Below are 21,074 nucleotides of genomic sequence, written 5' to 3'. Positions count from 1 at the left end.
CAGGAGTGGAGCCCGCGGTGCCAGGACCCTGTTTGCAACACGACCCCTTTTATGATTCCACCCAGCCCTCATTTTTGCTCCCTCTTTTTCCATACTGGCTCCTAACCTCCCTCACCTTGTGCCCCCCCTGGTTTTTCTTGCCTCCGCCCTGCGGACGCCAGCTGTGCGTGCCCTCGAGGCCAAAGTACAAATTTCACTTAGCCTTATCAGAATCCAGATCCTTTTCTCTCTCCCCACCGGAGAAACAAACGCCAGTGGGGAGGCAAACAAGAAGTCCGGCGCTGAGTGGCAGCCCTGTGAGGAGACCCTCACCCTCCCAGCTGCCCCCCTTGTTTGCACCCACCCACTCACAAACACACACACGCTGCTGGAAACTCAACTGGTAAGCTCAGCTTTATGGGGTGGATTGTGGGGGGAGTGGGGTGGCTTTCAAAGAGTGGGGGAAGGCATGGTGAGGAAGAAGAGCAGGACAGGGGGAAAGAGGACCTAGGAAAGGTCAGAGGTCAGGAACAGCTGCTTCTCCCCAAAGCCCCCCTTTCTCAGTACACAACAGGTATATACCAAAAGTAAGGAAGGAAGGTCGTCTGTCTGGGAAAGAATGGGCAGAATGAACCAGGGCCGCAAACGGGGTTTGTCTTTTTTATTGCTTTCTTCTTCGCAGCTCTTTGTTTTTCTCCGCGAGCCGAGCCAGACACTCAGGAGAGAGTTGCTTTCTTCTCTTGACCTTTCCTTTCCTTTTCTCTCTCTCCCCTCCCTCGTTCTCTTTCCTTTCCAGGTTGCGTAACGGCTGCCCTTTTATCTACACCCAAAGGCGCAGGCGCTTGCAAGGAGCTGGACGTGACATTCGCACAGGTGGTAAACTCAAGGTGCCTTAATGCAGATTCGTGAGACACTGTAGGTTCTCGGGGCAGGCCCCCACCCCACCCCAGCTGCCCCAAAGAGGTGTCACTCAATTCCCACTTGCTTACAGCAAGGATGGGGCACTTCAGGCCTGAGAGGCTTATATGCCCCCTGCTAAGCTTCTCTCGCTGACTCTCGGAACAACCCCCAGGCCACACCCCCTCTTCCTGAGGCCACACCCCTCACCTGCTCCACACCTTCCGTACTGTTTTCACCTGCCTGCGATGTCTCCTTGAACTCCGGTAATGCCCCTTTACTTGCTTTGAAGTGGGAGAGCACCCTTAACTAGGAAGTACAGTTCCTAGGATTCTTTGGCATTAAGTCACAGAACATTTTAGAAGTGGTGTGGTAGTGCTTTAAATGTATGGTGCAGATATGGCCAAATGGACAAATTTAAGGCATTCAAGTATTCAGAGTTGGCCACATCCGGCCAAAAACCAGGGGCAGCTGGATTGTATGCAGGGGCAGCCTCAGCAACCACAATCAACTGGGAAAACCCTCCAAGTGTCTCTATTTTTCAGGGATGTCCCTGATTTGGAGAAGCCATCCCAGTTCCTATTTTGATCCCAGCATGTCCCACTTTTCCTTAGGATGTCTCTATTTTCACTACAGAAATGTTGGAGGGTATGGAGTTATCTGACCCCTGAGCCATCTGAAGGCAATCCTGCATAGGGAAGGTTTTTTAAAAAAATGTTTAATGTTTTATTATGTTTTTATATAGGTTGGAAGCTGCCCAGAGTGCCTGGGGCAACCCAATAAGTTGTGTGGGGTATAAATAGTAAGATTATCATTATGGAATGGGACGTCAGATTGACCACCCGTGCCTGTTCTGAGCCCACCTTTTTAAAAAACCAAACCTCTGCATGGCACTCTGAGCAGAACTGGATGGGCTAGTCTAGCCACCATTTTAGTGTCCCACAGGGCATTATGGGAAATTTAAATGGTTGGCAGACCCATCAACAGCTGGGCTTCAGTAGAGGGCGCTTTGCCCAGGGCAAACTCTCTCAAACCTTAGTGAAATGTGGGGATATGCTTAATAATAATAATAATTTATTATTTATACCCCGGCCATCTGGCTAGGTTTCCCTAGCCACTCTGGGCAGCTTTCAACACAATATTAAAATACAGTAATGCATCAAAAGTTAAAAGCTTCCCTAAACAGGGCTGCCTTCAGATGTTATCTAAAAGTCTGGTAATTGTTGTTCTCTTTGACATCTGGTGGGAGGGCGTTCCACAGGGCAGGTGCCACCACCGAGAAGGCCCTCTGCCTGATTCCCTGTAACTTGGCTTCTTGCAGTGAGGGAACCACCAGAAGGCCCTCAGAGCTGGACCTCAGTGTCCAGGCTGAATGATAGGGGTGGAGACGCTCCTTCAGATATACTGGACCGAGGCTGTTTAGGGCTTTAAAGGTCAGCACCAACACTTTGAATTGTTCTCTGAAACATACTGGAGTCCACCCCGCTACAATGCAGGAAATGCAGTCATATTCCAAAATGCTTGTTTGGAATTTCAGCCTCAGGCACTGATGTGGGCCTGCCTGTCACCCATTTTCCTCCCTTCACACCAGGACCGCAGCTCCCATGGCATCGGTGCGTGGGGTCGCCGTGCAGTGCCCCTCCGACGGTGAGAGCAGCTGCAGCGCAGGCAGCCCAGCCACCACGGCCTCCAGTCGCAGCGACACAGACCTCGACGGGGAGGAGAAAACTTGTGCTGTGTGCGGGGACCGGGCCACAGGCTACCATTTCCACGTCATGACCTGCGAAGGCTGCAAGGGTTTCTTTCGGTACAGTTCCCCATCTCGGTTTCCACTCCTTCTCCCACTTCTGTAACCCCAGCTTCCCTGCATGCAAAGACTCAATGTTTGGGTTCCCCCCACCTTTTTTGCGACTGAGGTTAGTGTGCTTAGAAAGAGATTAAAGGTAAATGGACCCCTGACCATTAGGTCCAGTCGTGGCCGACTCTGGGGTTGTGGCGCTCATCTCGCTTTATTGGCCGAGGGAGCCGGCATACAGCTTCCATGTCATGTGGCCAGCATGACTAAGCCACTTCTGGCAAACCAGAGCAGTGCACGGAAACGTCGTTTACCTTCCCGCCAGAGTGGTACTTATTTATCTACTTGCACTTTGACATGCTTTCGAATTGCTAGGTTGGCAGGAGCTGGGACCGAGCAACGGGAGCTCACCCCGTCGCGGGGATTTGAACCACCGACCTTCTGATTGGCAAGTCCTAGGCTCTGTGGTTTACCCATAGCGCCACCCGCGTCTCCTAGAGAAACATTAAAGAGACGTTTTTGTGTGTAGTCATCACTCACATGTGGCGTTTATAGGCACACTGTTGTCTACACATTTTTATACACATTAGTGGGTACAAAAGTCAGAGAAACGCCACGGTGCGACTGTGAGGTAATTTCCGTTCCCGCCCCCTTGTCTTGCAGGCGGACCGTTATCAAGGGCATCCAGTTCACCTGCCCCTTCACCCGAAGCTGCGCCATCACCAAAGCCAAGAGGCGGCAGTGCCAGGCGTGCCGCTACCAGAAATGCCTCGTTGCGGGCATGAGGAAAGACAGTAAGTGTGGCTGGCCAGTGTTGTTCCTTGCTTGGTTTTGGCCCCAGGCAATGTCAGCGGCTCCCGGCTGGTTGCCCAGGAAAGTATAAAGGCCAGGAAAAGTTTATTACGGTCCTTTTTTATTTCAAACTTTGCAGAGAGAGGTTATAGAACCCAGCCTCTTGGATAATGGTGTTGTCCCGAGTGAATCTCCACCCCACCCAGTCTCTCCCACTTCCTCATTCGTCACTTCTACGGCTGCCGCTAAGTGCCCTCTGTCTTTGAGCTCTTTGCTCTCCTACTTTTAAGGCTCGCCAGGTTCTGGGAGATGGAGGGTCTGGAATGCTTTCAAGTGACAATGTGTCAGCCAGCTGCTGTTCTGGCTCTGATTGCTCCTCCTCTCCCATTACAGTGGTACCTCGGGTTACATACGCTTCAGGTTACAGACTCTGCTAACTCAGACATAGTGCTTCATGTTAAGAACTTTGCTTCAGGATGAGAACAGAAATTGTGCTCCGGCGGCGCGGCAGCAGCAGGAGGCCCCATTAGCTAAAGTGGTAAGAACAGTTTCAGGTTAAGAACAGACCTCCGGAACGAATTAAGTACTTAAACCGAGGTACCACTGTATTTCCTAACTTTTCCCCTCATCTGCCTCTGAGCTGTGACCTCCCTCAAACCCCTGTTATAAATCTATACTGTCTTCCTCTTCCTCCTCCCTGGAAGGGTCAGGATGGGGAGGTGGTCTGCGGTCTCCACCACTCCTCCTCCTTCTCTGCCCAGTCCCTGACAGGCAAATTACTGTACCAGGCAAGGCAGAACCTTTTCAACCTTTTCAATGCAGAAACCATCCTGGTTTCTGATTTGATCCTGGAATGTCCCACTTTTCCTTAGGATGGCCCTATTTTCATTGCAGAAATGTTGGTGGGTATGGAGTTATCTGACCCCAGAGCCGTCTGAAGGCAATCCTGCATAGGGAAGTTTTAAAAAATGTTTTATTATGTTTTTCTGTATGTTGGAAGCTGCCCAAAGTGGCTTGGGCAACCCAGTAAGATGTGTGAGGGTATAAATAGTAAAATTATCATGATGGAACAGGACGCTCCTATTTTCATCAGAGAAATGTTGGAGGATTTTATTTTATTTATTTTATTTATTTACTCATTCAGAAAACTTCTACCCTGTTTTATAGGGGCTGTTAAAGTGGCTTACAGCAGATTATCACAATTTTCTAAAAAAATAAAAAAAAATCACATTCAAGACTAGTATCAGGAAAAGAAATAAAGCGATGTCCCTAGGGTGCTTTTGCGTGCAAGGCAAAAAACAAAAACAAAACTCCCTTTGAGATCCTCTGAGGTAAAAGAGTGATGCTTAGCAGCTGGGCCTCACTCAGGTCCTCATGGACGCCTGGCTTTCCCTGTTGGCGGTTGCTAGGCAACAGCTGCCATCCGCACCTGTTTGGCCACTGTGAGAAAAGGCCTTTGGCCTGATCCTGCAGTTGGACTGTTACTACTCCTAATCTTATGACTTTGTTAAGTCACTTTCCCCACAGACTGACGCAAAGTGACGTATATTAAAATGGATTCAGAACAAGCGAGTAAAACCCCAACAACACGGCTATACAGATAAAAGGCAGGAGTAACTGCCCCATTAAAAGCAGCCACAGTGCCCCCCCCTTCAAATGAAAGGCCAAAAGCCTGGGTAAAGAGAAAAGGCTTTGCTTGACATCTAAAAATAGATAAAGATGGCGTCTGGCGTGCCTCCTTGGGGAGAGCATTCCACAAGCTTATGTTCTTAGGTTCTCCCAGTAAGGTCTTCTGAGGCAAGCGAGTGGGACTGACACACACACACACAGAGAGAGAGAGAGAGAGAGAGAGAGAGAGAGAGAGAGAATACATATGGTTGTCCCGTTCCATCTTTGGACACCGACAGCCCCTCTTGCCACTCCTGTGGCTGCATAATGAAAAAAACATTAGAATTGATTGAATTCTAAAAATGGCTGACGGTACAGAGGCCAACTGTTCCCTGCCTTACATCCAGGGATGAGGGAGAAATTTGCTTCAGATTGCTTTTAAAGGCAAACCTGTGTCATTTGCACCTTCTAAAAACACTAGGGAGAGCGGAACAGAGCCATCCTTAGAAATCTGCGCTTCTCTGAATTTTGCATTGCTATGTGTTAAGGGAAAGTGTGTGTATAAATGCATATATTGGTGAAATTAATATGCAAAAATGTGTGTGTGTGTTTGTGTGTGTGTAGAAATATGCTTTGAAAAAAGTCTGTAATAATAATTTAATTATTTACAGTATATGCCACCCATCTTACTGGGTTGCACATAAATGTGTATTTTAGGCTAAATTTTGCACTAAATGCTAATGAATTTTCATGAGGATTCTGAGTAGTAGTAGTTGTAATAATAATAATAATAATAATAATTTCAAACTGATGTGGAACTCTGGGGAACTGAACTTAATATTGTAAAAACGAGAAACTGAAACTGAAATTGACACATTCACCCAACCCTACTTACATCCTATGGCCTAAACAAGTTCAGCTGTGGTGGTTTTGAATTTTCCTACCAGATCCCATTTGTGATACCCATCCTCCATATATTTGCCTATCAATAGCTATTAGCGTTAATGCAGCTGTCTGGTCAAACACAAAAGTCATACTAGACCTGGAAGGGGTTGTGGGGAAGAAACAGACTGGATGGCTTCTGCCCTCAGGCCCTGGCTTGTGGAGTTCTTTTTAATTCCTATTACTATATGACCCAGGAAGCCTCTCTCTCTTTCCCCACCCCCCAATTCTTTCGGTCTGGTCCTTTTGTCCTGCACTTAACTGCATTCAGCAAGAGAGGTTCTCCTTAAAGGTCCCTGCGTTTTGCAGGAGAGTTTCTCTTTGAAGTCCCAAAAATATCAGATGCCTTCTCCACGCAGGGCTGCCCCCATTTGTGGGACGCTATCCCATATAGAGATATGGCAGGCAGACCACTACTATCTGCACTTTCAGGAAACAGCTGAAGGCATGTTTGTTTTGATAGGCTTTTCCAGCAGGATGCAAAGGTCTCTGGCCTTAGGGGTTCATTTTGTATAGTTTCAAAACTCATCCTTATTTGTTGTTGTCAATGTTCTGCTTTTAAAGCTATTTCCAGCTGTTTTTAATGGCACGTTTGCAAATTGCCTTGTAAAAGGTGGTTCATCATTTAATAAATTATAGTATAAAGAGACCCCTGCTAGATCAGATTCCCAGCAGACGTCAAATATCACCGTCGGGGCTGCTCACATTGGTAGCCCTGTCCTCTGTGAATTTCTCCAGTCCTCTTTCAAAGCCTGGTGGCCATCGCTTCCTCTTGCAGATGCAGCTACCACAGTTTGGCTCTGCACTGTGCAAAGAACAACAGTGCTACCTTGGTTCTCGAACGCAACCTGTTCCGGAAGTCCGTTCGACTTCCAAAACTTTCAGAAACCAAGGCGCGGCTTGCTATCGGTTGCAGGAGCTTCCTGCAGCCAAGCGGAAGCTGCGTCGGACGTTTGGCTTCCGAAAAACATTCAAAAACCGGAACACTTGCTTCCGGGCTTTCAGCGTTCGGGAGCCAATTTGTTTGTTAACTAAGCTGTTCGAGAACCAAGGTACCACTGTATTTTCTTTTGCCTGTCCCGGATCTTTCAACATTCGGGCTTCATAGGTTGTCCCCGAGTTTAAATATTATGAGAGAGACCTCTCTGTCCATCCCCCCACACCAGGCCTCGTTTCACACACACACACACACACACACACACACACACACACACATCATGCCTGCTCCTCCTTGCCTTTTCTTGGAACTAAAAAGTCCCCAAATGTTGTAACTTTTCGTCACAAGGGAGCTTCTCCGGCCCTTTGTTTATTATTTTGGTGGTCCTTTTGGGAAACTTTTCCCAGCTCTATAACGATAGCAACAACATTCACACACACACACACACACACCCAGGTAAACAGCACAAGATGGGCACTCTCAAAGGATCTTTCGGTGTCATCCTGAGCAGAAGAAGCCTTCAGCTTGTTTGCTTCTGCAAAGCCATCCTCAGTAAAGAAGAAGGATTGGAAGCAGCTGTAGGGTTGTGCGGAGAGGGAGGGGTGAGGAGGAGGAGGAGGAGGCTGTCAGCAAAGCCGCATCCTCTCTCCAGGGAACGATACACTGCGCTGGAAAGCAGGGTGGATTTGAGGCCGCCCAGCCAGCTTTTCCTCCGCATCGACTTGCCCAAAGGGTCAGATTTCATTAAAAGAAACGCCAGAGAGGAGCAAGAATAGAGTCATCTCCCTCCTCTAGCTGCAGAAGCAAGACACTTAAAAGCAAAAAAGATCTCCTTCTCAGAGCAGGCTGGCAGCAGAGCCAAACCAATAAAAACAAAACAAAATGGGCCTCTGCCTGAGCACAGATTAATCTGATGGGGGCAGTGGGGTGGGGTGAGGTGTGTGTGTGGGCAGACAATAATCTGGTCCAGGATGAATCCTGCCGCACACCCCGGGGCTTTGTGGAGAGAGGAGCATAAGCGCTGTGCGAGAGACTGTCAGAGGGTGATGCATTGCAGTCTCCTTACACAAGAGGGTGTTCCGCGCTGCAGTCGGACTGTGATGTAGCCGTGGGCACACACACGTTGTTGTTGTGTGTGTGTGTTTTAAGAAAAGAAATACAGCCTGGATCTGCCCGCAAACAGCTCCCAATCGCACCTGACCCTCTCTGCAGAATTCCATTAAGGAGCTTCTAGCCAGAGGCACCCCCTGTAAAGTGAATTGAGAAGGGCGGGGGAGTGTTGCAAATCAATTGGGGTTTCTCTCTGCAGAATCTTAAGCAAGTTCAGCTGGGCACTGACAGCAGGGGAAGGAAGAAAGAAAGCAGCGCTGCAAAGAGGCCGATGCAGCGGCAAAACCTTTCTGACAGTGTTGTGCCCTGCCTGCCACAGGCGGCCGACCCCCAAGCCCAGGAATGATGCAACAGGGCTTAATTTGGACAGTGGCAAAGCCCATGGGGGTTTCAAGAGCTACAACCTAGCCATGGAATGTGTAATATTAATAATAATGGAGAGTGTGTAATAACAGAGTCGGCATGGCGCCGTGGTTAGGAGCTGGGGTAGGGAACCACCGGCCAGGGGAAAATTGTGGCCCTCCAGGGCTCTCTGTCTGGCCCTTGGGATGCTCCCAGACTACACATTTGATCACAGGAAGCTACTGGAGTAGTCCCTAAAGTGTGTATAGGAATGCATTTTACTAGGGAACTTTGCAAAAAAAAAAGTATATAGGGCAAAAATCCACATAAACATGTGTCTGTTAGGAGAAATTTGCACTAAAATACTGGTGAATTTTCCTGAGGACTTAAAAAAAAATCCACACACTGCTGTGGGAATGTGGAGAACTGTACTTGAAACTGGGAAAATGATACACTGAGAGGAACCAAACGCACCCCGCTCGCTCAGGGATGGAAGGATCAGTTCATTCCGATTCTCTCTGTTTTCTCATTTTTCCCGTTTTAAATTCAGTTTGCCACATTTTGCAGCAATTTGCGGGGTTTGTTTGTTTAAATTCTCATGAATATTCACCAGCATTTTAGTGCAAATGTCTCCCAACGAGCACGTATTTATATGGAGTTTTGATTAACGTACACATCTTTGCCAACAATTCCCCCTAAAACAGTGGTGCCTCGCAAGACGAAATTAATTCGTTCTGTGAGTTTTTTCGTTCTATGAGTTTTTTCGTCTTACGAAGCACCACTGCATATTGACGGTTTCCCGTAGGAATGCATTGGCGGTTTTTTTAAAAAGGCGCAAGACTTTTCGTCTTGCGAAGCAAGCCCATAGGGAAATCCGTCTTGCGAAGCAACTCAGAAAACGAAAAACTATTTTGTCTTGCAAGTTTTTTGTCTTCCGAGGCATTCGTCTTGCGAGGTACCACTGTATAATGTTTTTGTGCGTGTGCCATTTTCACCAATATGTTCATGCTTCCTTTCACCTAATAGATCCGTTTTTTGGTTGACAACCCGCGTAGTAAAATTCAGTAAAATAGTAAAATTCAGGGAAGTGTGAATTTCGGAGGATGGCTGTGTTATGGTCCATTCGGAAAGTGTAGATTGGAAAGATTCGGCTTCAGAGGAGACGTGAATCAAATCCCTCCTTCAGAGGAGACGTGAATCAAATCAAATCCCTATACCCACCCATACTGGTGGGGGCGTTTGGTTTATCAGGTCCCTGGTAGCCCCCTGCCCATGGTCCACACAAGCTTCTCCTTTGAGCACTGCTTCCTTTTCGTTCCTGACACAGTGATAATGTCAGAGGAAGCTTTGCATGTGCGGCGTGCGCTGAGGTGGCAGAAGAAGCACCAAGGACAGAGTCCGGCCTCAGTGGAGCCACCTGAGGAAAGCAGCCTCACACCGGAGCAGGAACAACTGATTGAGCTCCTCACTGAAGCCCACAAGAAAACCTTTGACTCCAGCTTCTCTCAGTTCAACCACTACCAGGTGAGCTTTGCAGGAGTTCCAGACGGTTTGTTTCAGGAATGGGGGGGGGGAGGAACACCCTATGGCCCCCCACGTGCTGCTGTTGGGCCCCAGCTCCCAGCCAGCCTGACCAGTGGTCGGGGTGATGGGAAGTGGAGCTCAGCGTCTCTTAGAGAGGGGTCCCTCATCCCTAAATTGATTCATGTACCAGGAGAGACCTACATGATGGTTTTCAGATGTTGCTGGAAATAAAATATCACCAGTCCTAAAATATCTACAGTGGTACCTTGGGTTACAGACATTTCAGGTTACAGATGCTTCAGGTTACAGACTCTGCTAACCCAGAAATAGTACCTCAGGTTAAGAACTTTGCTTCAGGATGAGAACAGAAATCGCACGGCGGCAGCAGCTGGAAGCCCCATTAGCTAAAGTGGTATCTCAGGTTAAGAACAGTTTCAGGTTAAGAACAGACCTCCAGAACGAATTAAGTTCTTAACCTGAGATACCACTGTACATTGGTTCCTAGTATGCTTCTGAGAACAATTCAAAGTGTTGGTGCTGACCTTTAAAGCCCTAAACGGCCTCGGTCCAGTATACCTGAAGGAGCGTCTCCACCTCCATTGTTCTGCCCGGACACTGAGGTCCAGCACTGAGGGCCTTCTGGCAGTTCCCGCACTGTGAGAGGCCAAGTTACAGGGAACCAGGCAGAGGGCCTTCTTGGTAGTGGCGCCCGCCCTGTGGAACGCCCTCCCAGCAGATGTCAAGGAGATAAAGAACTACACAACTTTTAGAAGACACCTGAAGGCAGCCCTTGTATAGGGAAGTTTTGATGTTTTACTGTGGTTTCATAATTTTTGTAAGCCTCCCAGAGCGGTGGGGGCAATCCAGTCAGATGGGTGGCATTAAATAAATAAACAAATAAATAATGATCCTTAACTCACTGCGATGGATCAGGCAAATGGCTGCCTTACAGGCCTGCTTGACCAATTTCCATGCATTTCTCTTGAGGACTAGATGCTTAGGATCAGAAGCTGGTGGGAGAAAGAAAGCAAGCTGAGATGGTCTTGGGGTTCAATGAAAGGAAATTTATTGTGAGCCCCACTTAACCAGCGTCTCCCCTCCAGCCAGCGGTGCGTCTCTACATCCACAGCCAGAGATCTCAGAGCCCCCAGGATGCTGCCGTCCCTCCCATGTGCCCCTACAGTCCTCAAGACCACATGGAGAGCTTTCCGGAGGAGGTCCTCCCAGATGTCTTCAACCTCTTGCCGCTCTTTGCCGACATCAGCACCTACATGATCCAGCAAGTGATCCAGTTTGCCAAAGCCATACCGTCTTTCAGGTGAGAGCCTTGCTCTGAATCAAAGGGTCTTTATTCACCCCCTGCAAAGTCCTATCATCCTCCAGGAATCAATAAAGGGACCCCTGACCATTAGGTCCACTCGTGACTGACTCTGTGGTTGAGGCGCTCATCTCGCTTTATTGGCCGAGGGAGCCGGCGTACAGCTTCCAGGTCATGTGGCCAGCATGACTAAGCCGCTTCTGGCGAACCAGAGCAGCGCACGGAAACGCCGTTTACCTTCCCGCCGGAAGGTACCTATTGATCTACTTGCACTTTGACGTGCTTTCGAACTGCTAGGTTGGCAGGAGCAGGGACCGAGCAACGGGAGCTCACCCCGTCGTGGGGATTCGAACCGCCGACCTTCTGATTGGCAAGCCCTAGGCTCTGTGGTTTAATCCACAGCGCCACCCACGTCCCTCCGGGAGTCAATATGTGACTACTAATGGGGAACTCTGATCTAAATTAAGGAAGCTTCCAGACTGTTGCTATTTTCGTGCGGGAGATTCAATCACATACGGACATATTTAGGTCATATGATTAAAGTCGCTCCCGTGCATCAGACCTGCTTCCTTCCCCCCCCCCAAAAAAAAATCCTTCCCTTTTTTTGCAATAAGAAAAAGCATTGCGGAAACACACTGTAAAGTGGGGGCGGCAATTGCTTGACGCAATGTTGTCTGAACTCTCCATGAAGGTTGTGCAAACAGATCAGGGTGGGTGCTCAATAAACCACTCATCCAGAGGTGACCTCTGTCCCGTGTTGCCTGCTGATAACTCATAGGTGATGAATGCTGAAAGAGTGTGTGTAAGGCAGCCAGCTCCGCTGTAAGACAATGAAATTAATCTAAGACTAATTATCAATTAATTATGGAACTGATTTTAAAAGGTTTGAGGTAAGGATCAGTTAATGGAGGGCATCCCCTGTCTTGGGGAAGGGGAAAGAGGTTGTTTATAGCTCAGCAGTCAGTGATTGATGGCTTGAATAATGGATACAGGGGGATTGATAATAAACAACAAAATACGGGGGGGGGGTGTTTGCTACTATGTTATGCATTTTTGTGTTTTCATATTGTAAACCACCCTGCAATCCTTGGACAAACGGCGGTATAGAAATTTAATAAATACAGTGGTACCTCTGTTGCGAACGGGATCTGTTCCGGAGCCCTGTTCGCAACATGAGCAGAACGCAACCCGCGCATGCGCAGGTCGCAATTTGCAGCTTCTGCGCATGCGTGTGACGTCATTTTGAGTGTCTGCACATGCGTGAGCGGCGAAACCCGGAAGTAAACCGTTCCGTTACTTCCGGGTCACCGTGGGACGTATCCTGAAAGAACATAACCTGAACCGAACTTAACAAGAGGTATGACTGTAATAGCATCTTAAAAAGCAGAGACATCACCTTGCCAACAAAGGTCCGTATAGTTAAAGCTATGGTTTTCCCAGTAGTGATCTATGGAAGTGAGAGCTGGACCATAAAGAAGGCTGATCTCTGTAGAATTGATGCTTTTGAATTATGGTGTTGGAGGAGACTCTTGAGTGTCCCATGGACTGCAAGAAGATCAAACCTCTCCATTCTGAAGGAAATCAGCCCTGAGTGCTCACTGGAAGGACAGATCCTGAAGCTGAGGCTCTAATACTTTGGCCACCTCATGAGAAGAGAAGACTCCCTGGAAAAGACCCTGACGTTGGGAAAGATGGAGGGCACAAGGAGAAGGGGGCGGCAGAGGATGAGATGGTTGGACAGTGTTCTCGAAGCTACCAGCATGAGTTTGACCAAACTGCGGGAGGCAGTGGAAGACAGGAGTGCCTGGCGTGCTCTGGTCCAGGGGGTCACGAAGAGCCGGACACGACTAAACGACTAAACAACAACAACATGACTGTAATAAAATAATAATAGTTCCCCCACATCCTCAGCCATTCCCCACCTGCCCTGCCTTCTTGCTTTCATCTAGAACTGAGATCTGCCAACCAGAACCAGGTGTAAAATAGCCACTCTGTGAACAGGGTGCCTCTGAGCACATGCTCAGTTGAAGTAACAAGAAAGGAGATTCCAGCTAAATACTGTATCAGGAAGAACTTTCTGACCATAAGAGCTGTTTGCCAGTGGAACAGACTCCCTCAAGAAGTGGTGGGCTCTCCTTCCTTGGAGGTTCTTGTCCCCCCCCCCAATTTTTTTTATTGGTTTTCACAATATTATAAACAAACAAACAAACAAACACACAAGACAAGCAAACATAACAAACATAAATCATAGCCTTATTGAAAATTACCGTTATTAACTTTGTTAAGTGACTTCCTCGCTTCCCCTTAGTTGAATTTCATTGCATATCCTTTTAACGGTTTTCCAAATCCCAATTTTTATAAAATTTAACTTAAACAGTAACATCCTTAAATCTTCACCTTATATAATTAAACATATTAATTCATCACTTAACATAGACAGAATCCTAAGCCTATCTGCAAGCTGTTTGCAGTTACCGTATTTTAACTAAACAAATTTAACTAAATAATCATTAAATTTATTTCATTCTTCCTGATATTCCTCCTCCTTCTGGTCGCGGACTCTTCCGGTTAGGTCGACTAGCTCCGTAAAATCCATCATCTTCACCTGACATTCTTCTGCTGTTGGTAATTCTTGGGTTTTCCACTTTTTAGCTAACAAAATACGAGCAGCAGTTGTGGCATACAGAAATAATTTAACATCTTTCTTGGGCAATTCCAAACCTGTTATTCCAAGAAGAAAGGCCTCTGGTTTCTTTATAAATGTATATTTCAACATTTTTTTTCAATTCATTATAAATCTTTTCCCAGAAGTCTTTCACCTTGGGACAGGTCCACCACATATGATAAAAGGTTCCTTCCTTTTCTTTACATTTCCAACATATATTGTCACAATTATGATATATCTTTGCTAATTTTACAGGAGTCAAGTACCATCTACACATCATTTTCATTATATTTTCCTTTAGCAAAGTACATGCCAGTCCTTGGAGGTTCTTGAGCAGAGGCTGGATGGTCATCTGTTCTGGATGCTTTAGCTGAGATTCCTGCATGGCAGGGCGTTGGACTTAGGTGACCCTTGGTGTCCCTTCCAACTCTACAGTCCTGTGATTAGAACTTTCCAAAACAGTCTGCAGACCAAAATGCAGCTGGCCTTTGAAATTTGCATTTCTCCAAGTTTTGCAACACAGTTCTCTAGCCAAGTCACATGTACGAAAAGGCTGACTTTAAAGGTTTAATAAATCAAGCATTAAAAAAAAATAGTGAACGCAACAGGCAAAAATGCATTTTTTGCTCTGCAAAATTATGTATATGAGGCAAAATTGCATACAAACGTTTATATTAGGAGAAGTTTGCACTGTTGTTATTTTTTAAATTAATTTACAATACTGATGCGGAAATGTGGAGGACGTTGGAAAGACGAGAAACTGAGAGAAACCAGAACTGACAGATGAACCAATCTCTAAGTCAAGGGTGATGGAGTAATAGTTCAACAACATCTAGAGCGTCACAAGCTTTCTACCTCAAGGCTAAGGATTGGTTCCAAAACTCTGAGCCTGTCTTACCGCTTAACGTGTTTTCTCTCTCTCCCCCAACCAGAAGTTTGCCAATCGATGATCAAATCTCACTCCTCAAAGGCGCCACCCTGGAGATCTGTCAGATCCGGTTCAACACAGTCTTCAATGAGGAGACCAAAGCTTGGGAATGCGGCCAACACTGCTACACCATCCAAGATGGCGCCCTGAGTAAGTCGCAGGAAGTCTAGAGAGTCCCACAGCTGCCATGTGACTGGGAGTAGGACACTGTCCATGGGCTCTCTCAGGCTTGACTATAACAGCGCCCTGCTGGATTAGGGCCACAGTCCAACTTGTCTAGCATCCTGTTCTCACAGTGGCCAACCAGATCCCTAATGAAAGCCCACAAATGAGATCTGAGTGGGAAAGCCCTCTTCTCACTAGTGATTCCCCTCCTTTGGTATCCTGAGGCACGCCACCTTCCAAGCGTGGGGACAGGACACAGTCATCACGGCTAGTAGACATTGATAGCTTCTTCCTCCATGAATATGTTCAATTGTTTTGTAAAACCATCCAGGTTGGTGGCTGTCACTGTGGGCCACGACTGGCCCAGCCCATTAGCATTTTTTAAACTTCCTAATATCAATTTCCTACGCTCTTTGCTAATTGTACAAAGGAAAGCTGTCTTGTTTTGCAGTTTCCAGGCGCTAGTACTTCCATAAATTTAGTATTCAGTCTGTACAATCCAGTTGTTAGCATTCCTACCAAACAGAATGTATGGAGCACAATTTATGGCTGCCGTGATTATGCTTCCTGGGCTGGGTTAGAGAGATTACCCTGGAAGCAGCAGTGTAGGTACATGAATTCATGGAGAATTCACATGAGCTATTGTTTTTTGTTGGTTTGTTATTATGTTGTGCATTTTTGTGTTTTTATATTGTAAACTACTGGTACCTTGCGATCCTCTGATGAAGGGCGGTCTAGAAATAATAATAATAATAATAATAATAATAATAATAATAATAATAATAATAATAATAATAAGCTTCTGTTTTCTGAGGCAAATGATGCTAAGTGGGAAAAAGAGCCCTTTTGGGGCGCTGAATTCCTTCCTGGGTTCTTTCACCCTTTGTTCTGGCATAGTCCTGATCTGGCCGCCTTCTGGAACCAATTTTGCTCATGGGGTTCATACAACCAATCTAGCAAGAGACCCATAATTGGATTACGTTGTGTGAATGCTCCCTCCTGTGGTCAGAGGGGAGTATTTAGCACAGCAGAGGATCCTGGAGGGGCCAGTCCTGTGACCTCAGATTGGTTCCTTCTGTGGGCAAACTGTTCCACTATGCTACATGCCATAAGCATCACAGGCCCACAATACACAGAGACCCACTTTATCACCATCCCTGTCTTCTCCTCCAGCTGGATTTCAGCAGGTCTACCTGGAGCCATTGCTGAAGTTCCACATCAGCTTGAAGAAGCTGAGGCTGCACGAGGCTGAATACGTTCTGCTCCAAGCCCTGGTGTTGTTCTACCCGGGTAAGTCCTCCGCATCCCAATAGTGGCAGATTGCACCTGGACTAAGACTAAGACCTGGCAGGTGAAAAGGTAAAGGGACCCCTGACCATTAGGTCCAGTTGTGACCGCCTCTGGGGTTGCGGCGCTCATCTCGCTTTATTGGCCGAGGGAGCCGACGTACAGCTTCCGGGCCATGTGGCCAGCATGACTAAGCCGCTTCTGGCAAACCAGAGCAGCACACGGAAACGCCATTTACCTTCCCGCCAGAGCGGTACCTATTTATCTACTTGCACTTTGACGTGCTTTCGAACTGCTAGGTTGGCAGGAGCAGGGACCGAGCAAGGGGAGCTCACCCCCTCATGGGGATTCGAACCGCCGACCTTCTGATCGGCAAGTCCTAGGCTCTGTGGTTTAACCCACAGCACCACCCGCATCCCTCCAAGACCTGGCAGACCAAGGTTCAAATCCCCACTCAGCCAGGAAGCTCACCGGGTGACCTAGTCGCAGCCTCTCAGCCTGGCCTTCCTCACAGGCTTGTTCAGAGGACAACAATAGAACCGTATACGCCACCTAGAGTTCGTTGGAAGGAGAGGTGGAATAAAAAATGCCTGTCTGTATGCGGGTGTGTTTATATATCTGTGATTAAAAATAAATAAATATTTTTTGTTAACCGCAGTATCATACAGGCAACGGCCAGTCAATACATGTCCCATTGGTGTGTGACCGCACGGGCGTCGCACCAAACCTGGAAGTGTCTTTAAAAATGGCAAAAATGGCCCTAAAAGAGCCCAGAAAAGGGGGGAAAGGCGCTTAGCAATTCTACAAGCCTTTGCAAGTGCAATCCCATGAGCCTTTGCACTGACCGTTGAGGCCCGTGGAGAATTGGGAGTTTGAGCGAGGAGGTTGGGAGAGAGCGATGGGGGTGTTTGCAGGCTTCCCCAATGGTGTTCCCAATATATGTAGTTTCAGTTAAACGTGGTGCCTTGTAACATAACCCCTTCGTAAATGGGGAGTGGCCTGAATCTCTTGTTCCCGTGATTAACTGAATCTCAAAAGGGATCCAGAGAAAACATGGGTGAAGTGCTGTTTGCTCATACACACACACACACACACAGCACAGTATGTCGACCTCATTCTTATTTCAAGAAGTCTGGCATTTCCACACAAGGGCCTCCGGGTGCATGCAGAGTACATCTTCCTCAAGAGGGGGACGTTTTTCTTTGTGCCTCTGAGCATGCACTAAGTAGCAACCCATTTGGGTGGGTGGGTTTTTTTTTTTGCCGGCGCTCCCTTTGGGTAAGAGGGGGATTCCTCACCCTTTGCCCCATATCTCCTCTGCCTTGTCTCTCACTGCCCAAGCCTGCGACTTTGCAGACCACATGGACGTCACGCAGCGAGAGGTGATTGACCAGACCCAAGAGAAAATCGCTCTAACTTTAAAAAACTACATTGACCAGCGACATGCTCTGCCCGAAGGAAGGTGAGCAGGGAAGGTGCTTTGTGGTGGGGGAGGGGGTGCTCTCTACAAGGGGTGGGCAACCTGTGGCCGTCCCGATGTTGCTTTGGGGCTTCCAGACAGGCTCTTTATTTTGCAAATGTGATTGTTTTCGCGCAACTGACCACACTCCCTGCTTTTTTAGGATTGCCCTAGGTGTTCTGCTGTAGTCAGTTTTTCACAGAACATTTCTGTTACGTATTTTCTGACCTGTCCCAACAGTTACTACTTCTCCACTCTCTCACAAACCCAACTTTCCTGCCCCTAGTTATCGTGCTTCACAATGGGCAAAATGAAGGTTTGTGCTGGGTGTGTGTGCTGCAATTCCCAGAGTGCTTTACCAATCAATCCCTCTTCTGAGGGGACTCTGGGAACTGTAGCTCTGTGAGAGGAATAGGGGTCCCTGAACAATTCTTAGCACCATAGGAACAACTCCTAGGGGCCAAGGTCCCTTCACCCCCCCCAATAAAACATTTGAAGGGGCCACCCACCCAAAGTTGGCGGGCGTTGCCATTCAAATGGTGTGTGTGCATCACGTTCTGTGATTGATTATGTGGGGCGGGGCTTACCTGGGGCCCTCCCCATATTTTATTCAAGTTGGCACCCCTGCTCAGCACAAACTACATTTCCCAGGATTCTTTGGAGGAAGCCATGATGTCTTAAAGTGGTATGATACTGCTTTAAATGTACAGTGTGGATGGAGGCCTTAGTCTTTTAAGATCCCTTAAGCAGCCTTTGCTTCCCCCAATGAATCCTGGGAACTGTGGCTTATTAATGTTATGTACTGAAGTTCTCACCCTGGGCCAGCAGGGGGAGACTGTAGATAGTTATGCAAATGAAGGATCGAAAGTGACGTTCAGTGATTGGATAGCTTTAGAAAGTTGCTGCAGTAACGTTGTACTGGAGCTCTATATAAGCAGGCTGACTGAGCCCTTCAGTTCAGTTCTGTTCTGGCCTCTGAATAAAGAAGAGCTGTTTGAAGAATCGCTGTGTCGTCTGATATGTTCACCCACAACTTAACAATTAAGGGTGTTGAGAATTGTTAGGAGACCCCCTATTCGCCTCACAGAGCTACAATTCCCAGAATTCCCTGGGAAGAGGAATGGATATTGTTAAATCCCTCTGGGAACTGTAGCTGTGAGGGGGTCTCCTGAACAACTCTCAGCGCCCTTAGCAAGTTACAGTCCCCAGGGTGATTTGGGGGGAAGCCGTAGTTGCTTAAAGCAACGTAACTTGAATGTGTGGTGCTGATGGGGCCCTAGGTGGTGCTCAGGCAAGGAGCAAATGGAAATTTGGTGTGTGTAATAGAGAGCGCCCACTCAAAGTGGAACGTGTCCAGAGGAGGGCAACCAAAATGGTCAAAGGCCTGGAAACGATGCCTTATGAGGAACGGCTAAGAGAGCTGGGGATGTTTAGCCTGGAGAAGAGGAGGTTAAGGGGTGATATGATAGCCATGTTCAAATATATAAAAGGATGTCACATAGAGGAGGGAGAAAGGTTGTTTTCTGCTGCTCCAGAGAAGCGGACACGGAGCAATGGATCCAAACTACAAGAAAGAAGATTCCACCTAAACATTAGGAAGAACTTCCTGACAGTAAGAGCTGTTTGACAGTGGAATTTGCTGCCAAGGAGTGTGGTGGAGTCTCCTTCTTTGGAGGTCTTTAAGCAGAGGCTTGACAACCATATGTCAGGAGTGCTCTGATGGTGTTTCCTGCTTGGCAGGGGGTTGGACTCGATGGGCCTTGTGGTCTCTTCCAGCTCTATGATTCTATGATTCTATGAAAGTATCAGGAACAAGAAGGACTGATGGCTGCCTCCTTCTCCCTTCCACTTCTCCAGGTTCCTCTACGCCAAGCTTCTCTTGTTGCTGACAGAGCTGAGGACGCTGAAAGTCGAAAATACACGGCAGATCCTCCACATCCACGACACCCAGGACCTCACCACCATGACGCCACTGCTTTCGGAAATTATCAGCTGAAAGCTTGCACCAGGAGAGTGCTGCATCTTTCGTTCATGTTTTGCTTTAGGTGTAAAAAGGGACATATGTGCTGGGAGACCGGATCCAGAAGTTTTCCAAGACTTCTCTCGAGATCCGGTAGTTTTAGGGATCTGCTGGAAAGTCAGGCATTGCTCCCTTCTGCTGCTACCCTGAGCAAGGGCTGGTTACTTTTGCAGAACCGTAGTCTCTTCCCCCTCCATCTGCTGCAAACCCATATTTCCCGTCCCCCGCTCCCCCACAAACAATCTAATCTTCCTTCCACAGCTAATCCAATAGCAGCCAACCCTGTTCCTCCCATCCTCACCCCCAAGCTGATCCTGGCTTAGCCAAGCATCATCATGAGCCTCCTTGCAGCCAACCTTGTCTGATCCACTGATCCTCTCTAAGCTCCCCCTGCGCTGCCCCTCAAAACCCTCTTTAGGCTTCCGAGATCATGAAAGCGAAGCCCGACTGCCAGGGCCCCCCCACCCCCAGACAGAGAGAATTTCAGGGCAGCTTTTGCATATCAAGCTGGTGTCCTGTGGGAGGACAAGAGCTCCCCCCAAAAAGTGATGGCATATTTGTGTGTGTGTGTGTGTGTGTGTGTGTGTGTGTGTGTTAATGTGTTTATTTACAGCTTGAGAAGGATTTCTGGGGGCACATCAGATGCAAGGCCAGGGCCAGACAGAATCAGTACAGGCACCTAGGAGCAGCAGGCTTCAGAGTATGGAAAGCTATCTTGTCTACTCTGCACCTAGACTCTTTTGGCAGCACTTTAAAAATGAGGCAGCGCCATTTTTGCTGCAGCACACACTTTTCCAAGTGACTTTCAAGCAGGAAAATGGGATGATGATAATTTATTATTTATGCCCTGGGCATCTGACTGGGTTGCCCCAGTCACTCTGGGTGGCTTCCAACAGAATATAAAAGCACAACGAAACATCGGACATAAAAAACTTCGCAATACAGGGTTGCCTTCTGAAAGTCGTATCATTATTTATCTCCTTGGCATCTGATGGGAGGGTGTTCCACGGGGTGGGTGCCACTACTGAGAAGGCCCTCTTCCTGGTTCCCTGTAGAATGTCACTTCTAGCAGTGAGGGAACTACCAGAAGGCCCTCAAGCTGGCCAGAATTAGTTACTAATAGACAGCGCACAAGAGGCTTCCAGCTAGCTCTTTGTGAGATTTCTTCAGGGGCAAGTGAATTGAACTGCAGCTCAAAGGCTTGAAGCCTTGATAAAATTTGCTCCTAGTACACCTTTGAGGTCTCCTGTTTCTTTCCTTCATTCCTATGCTGAGCTCTTCCAACACACCCAAGGAATTTTAACAG

General features: G+C 47.6%; 1 protein-coding gene across 4 annotated transcripts; it reads left to right on the top strand.

The window, feature by feature from the left end:
- Positions 1-236: 236 nt before the first annotated feature.
- Positions 237-20,999, top strand: NR1I3 (nuclear receptor subfamily 1 group I member 3). Of its 4 annotated transcripts, none has more exons than XM_083418596.1 (10): positions 237-382; positions 776-852; positions 2,468-2,683; positions 3,335-3,465; positions 9,730-9,926; positions 11,030-11,244; positions 14,842-14,987; positions 16,176-16,292; positions 17,646-17,751; positions 19,606-20,999. In XM_083418596.1, the coding sequence occupies exons 3-10, from the start codon at positions 2,481-2,483 to the stop codon at positions 19,742-19,744; spliced, it is 1,254 nt and encodes a 417-aa protein (XP_083274722.1). In that variant the 5' UTR covers positions 237-382; positions 776-852; positions 2,468-2,480; the 3' UTR covers positions 19,745-20,999. The 4 variants fall into 4 exon arrangements, with proteins under 4 accessions (XP_083274722.1, XP_083274720.1, XP_083274721.1 ...); XM_083418594.1 differs by having other exon boundaries at positions 17,631-17,751; XM_083418595.1 differs by having other exon boundaries at positions 238-382; positions 776-866.
- The last annotated feature ends 75 nt before the right edge of the window (positions 21,000-21,074 follow it).

Source organism: Podarcis tiliguerta (genome assembly GCF_965153285.1).
Source record: "Podarcis tiliguerta genome assembly, chromosome: 16".
Classification (NCBI taxonomy): Eukaryota; Metazoa; Chordata; class Lepidosauria; order Squamata; family Lacertidae; genus Podarcis; species Podarcis tiliguerta.
Note: the sequence above shows the minus strand (reverse complement) of the source record. Positions and strands in the feature narration are given on the sequence as shown.

Excerpts from the sequence above, each read along its gene's own strand:
- NR1I3 (XM_083418594.1), top strand. The coding sequence starts at position 2,481 with ATGGCATCGGTGCGTGGGGTCGCCGTGCAGTGCCCCTCCGACGGTGAG. Across the intron at positions 11,245-14,841 it reads AAAGCCATACCGTCTTTCAG|AAGTTTGCCAATCGATGATC; the intron begins GTGAGAGCCTTG and ends TCCCCCAACCAG. Across the intron at positions 17,752-19,605 it reads CATGCTCTGCCCGAAGGAAG|GTTCCTCTACGCCAAGCTTC; the intron begins GTGAGCAGGGAA and ends CCACTTCTCCAG.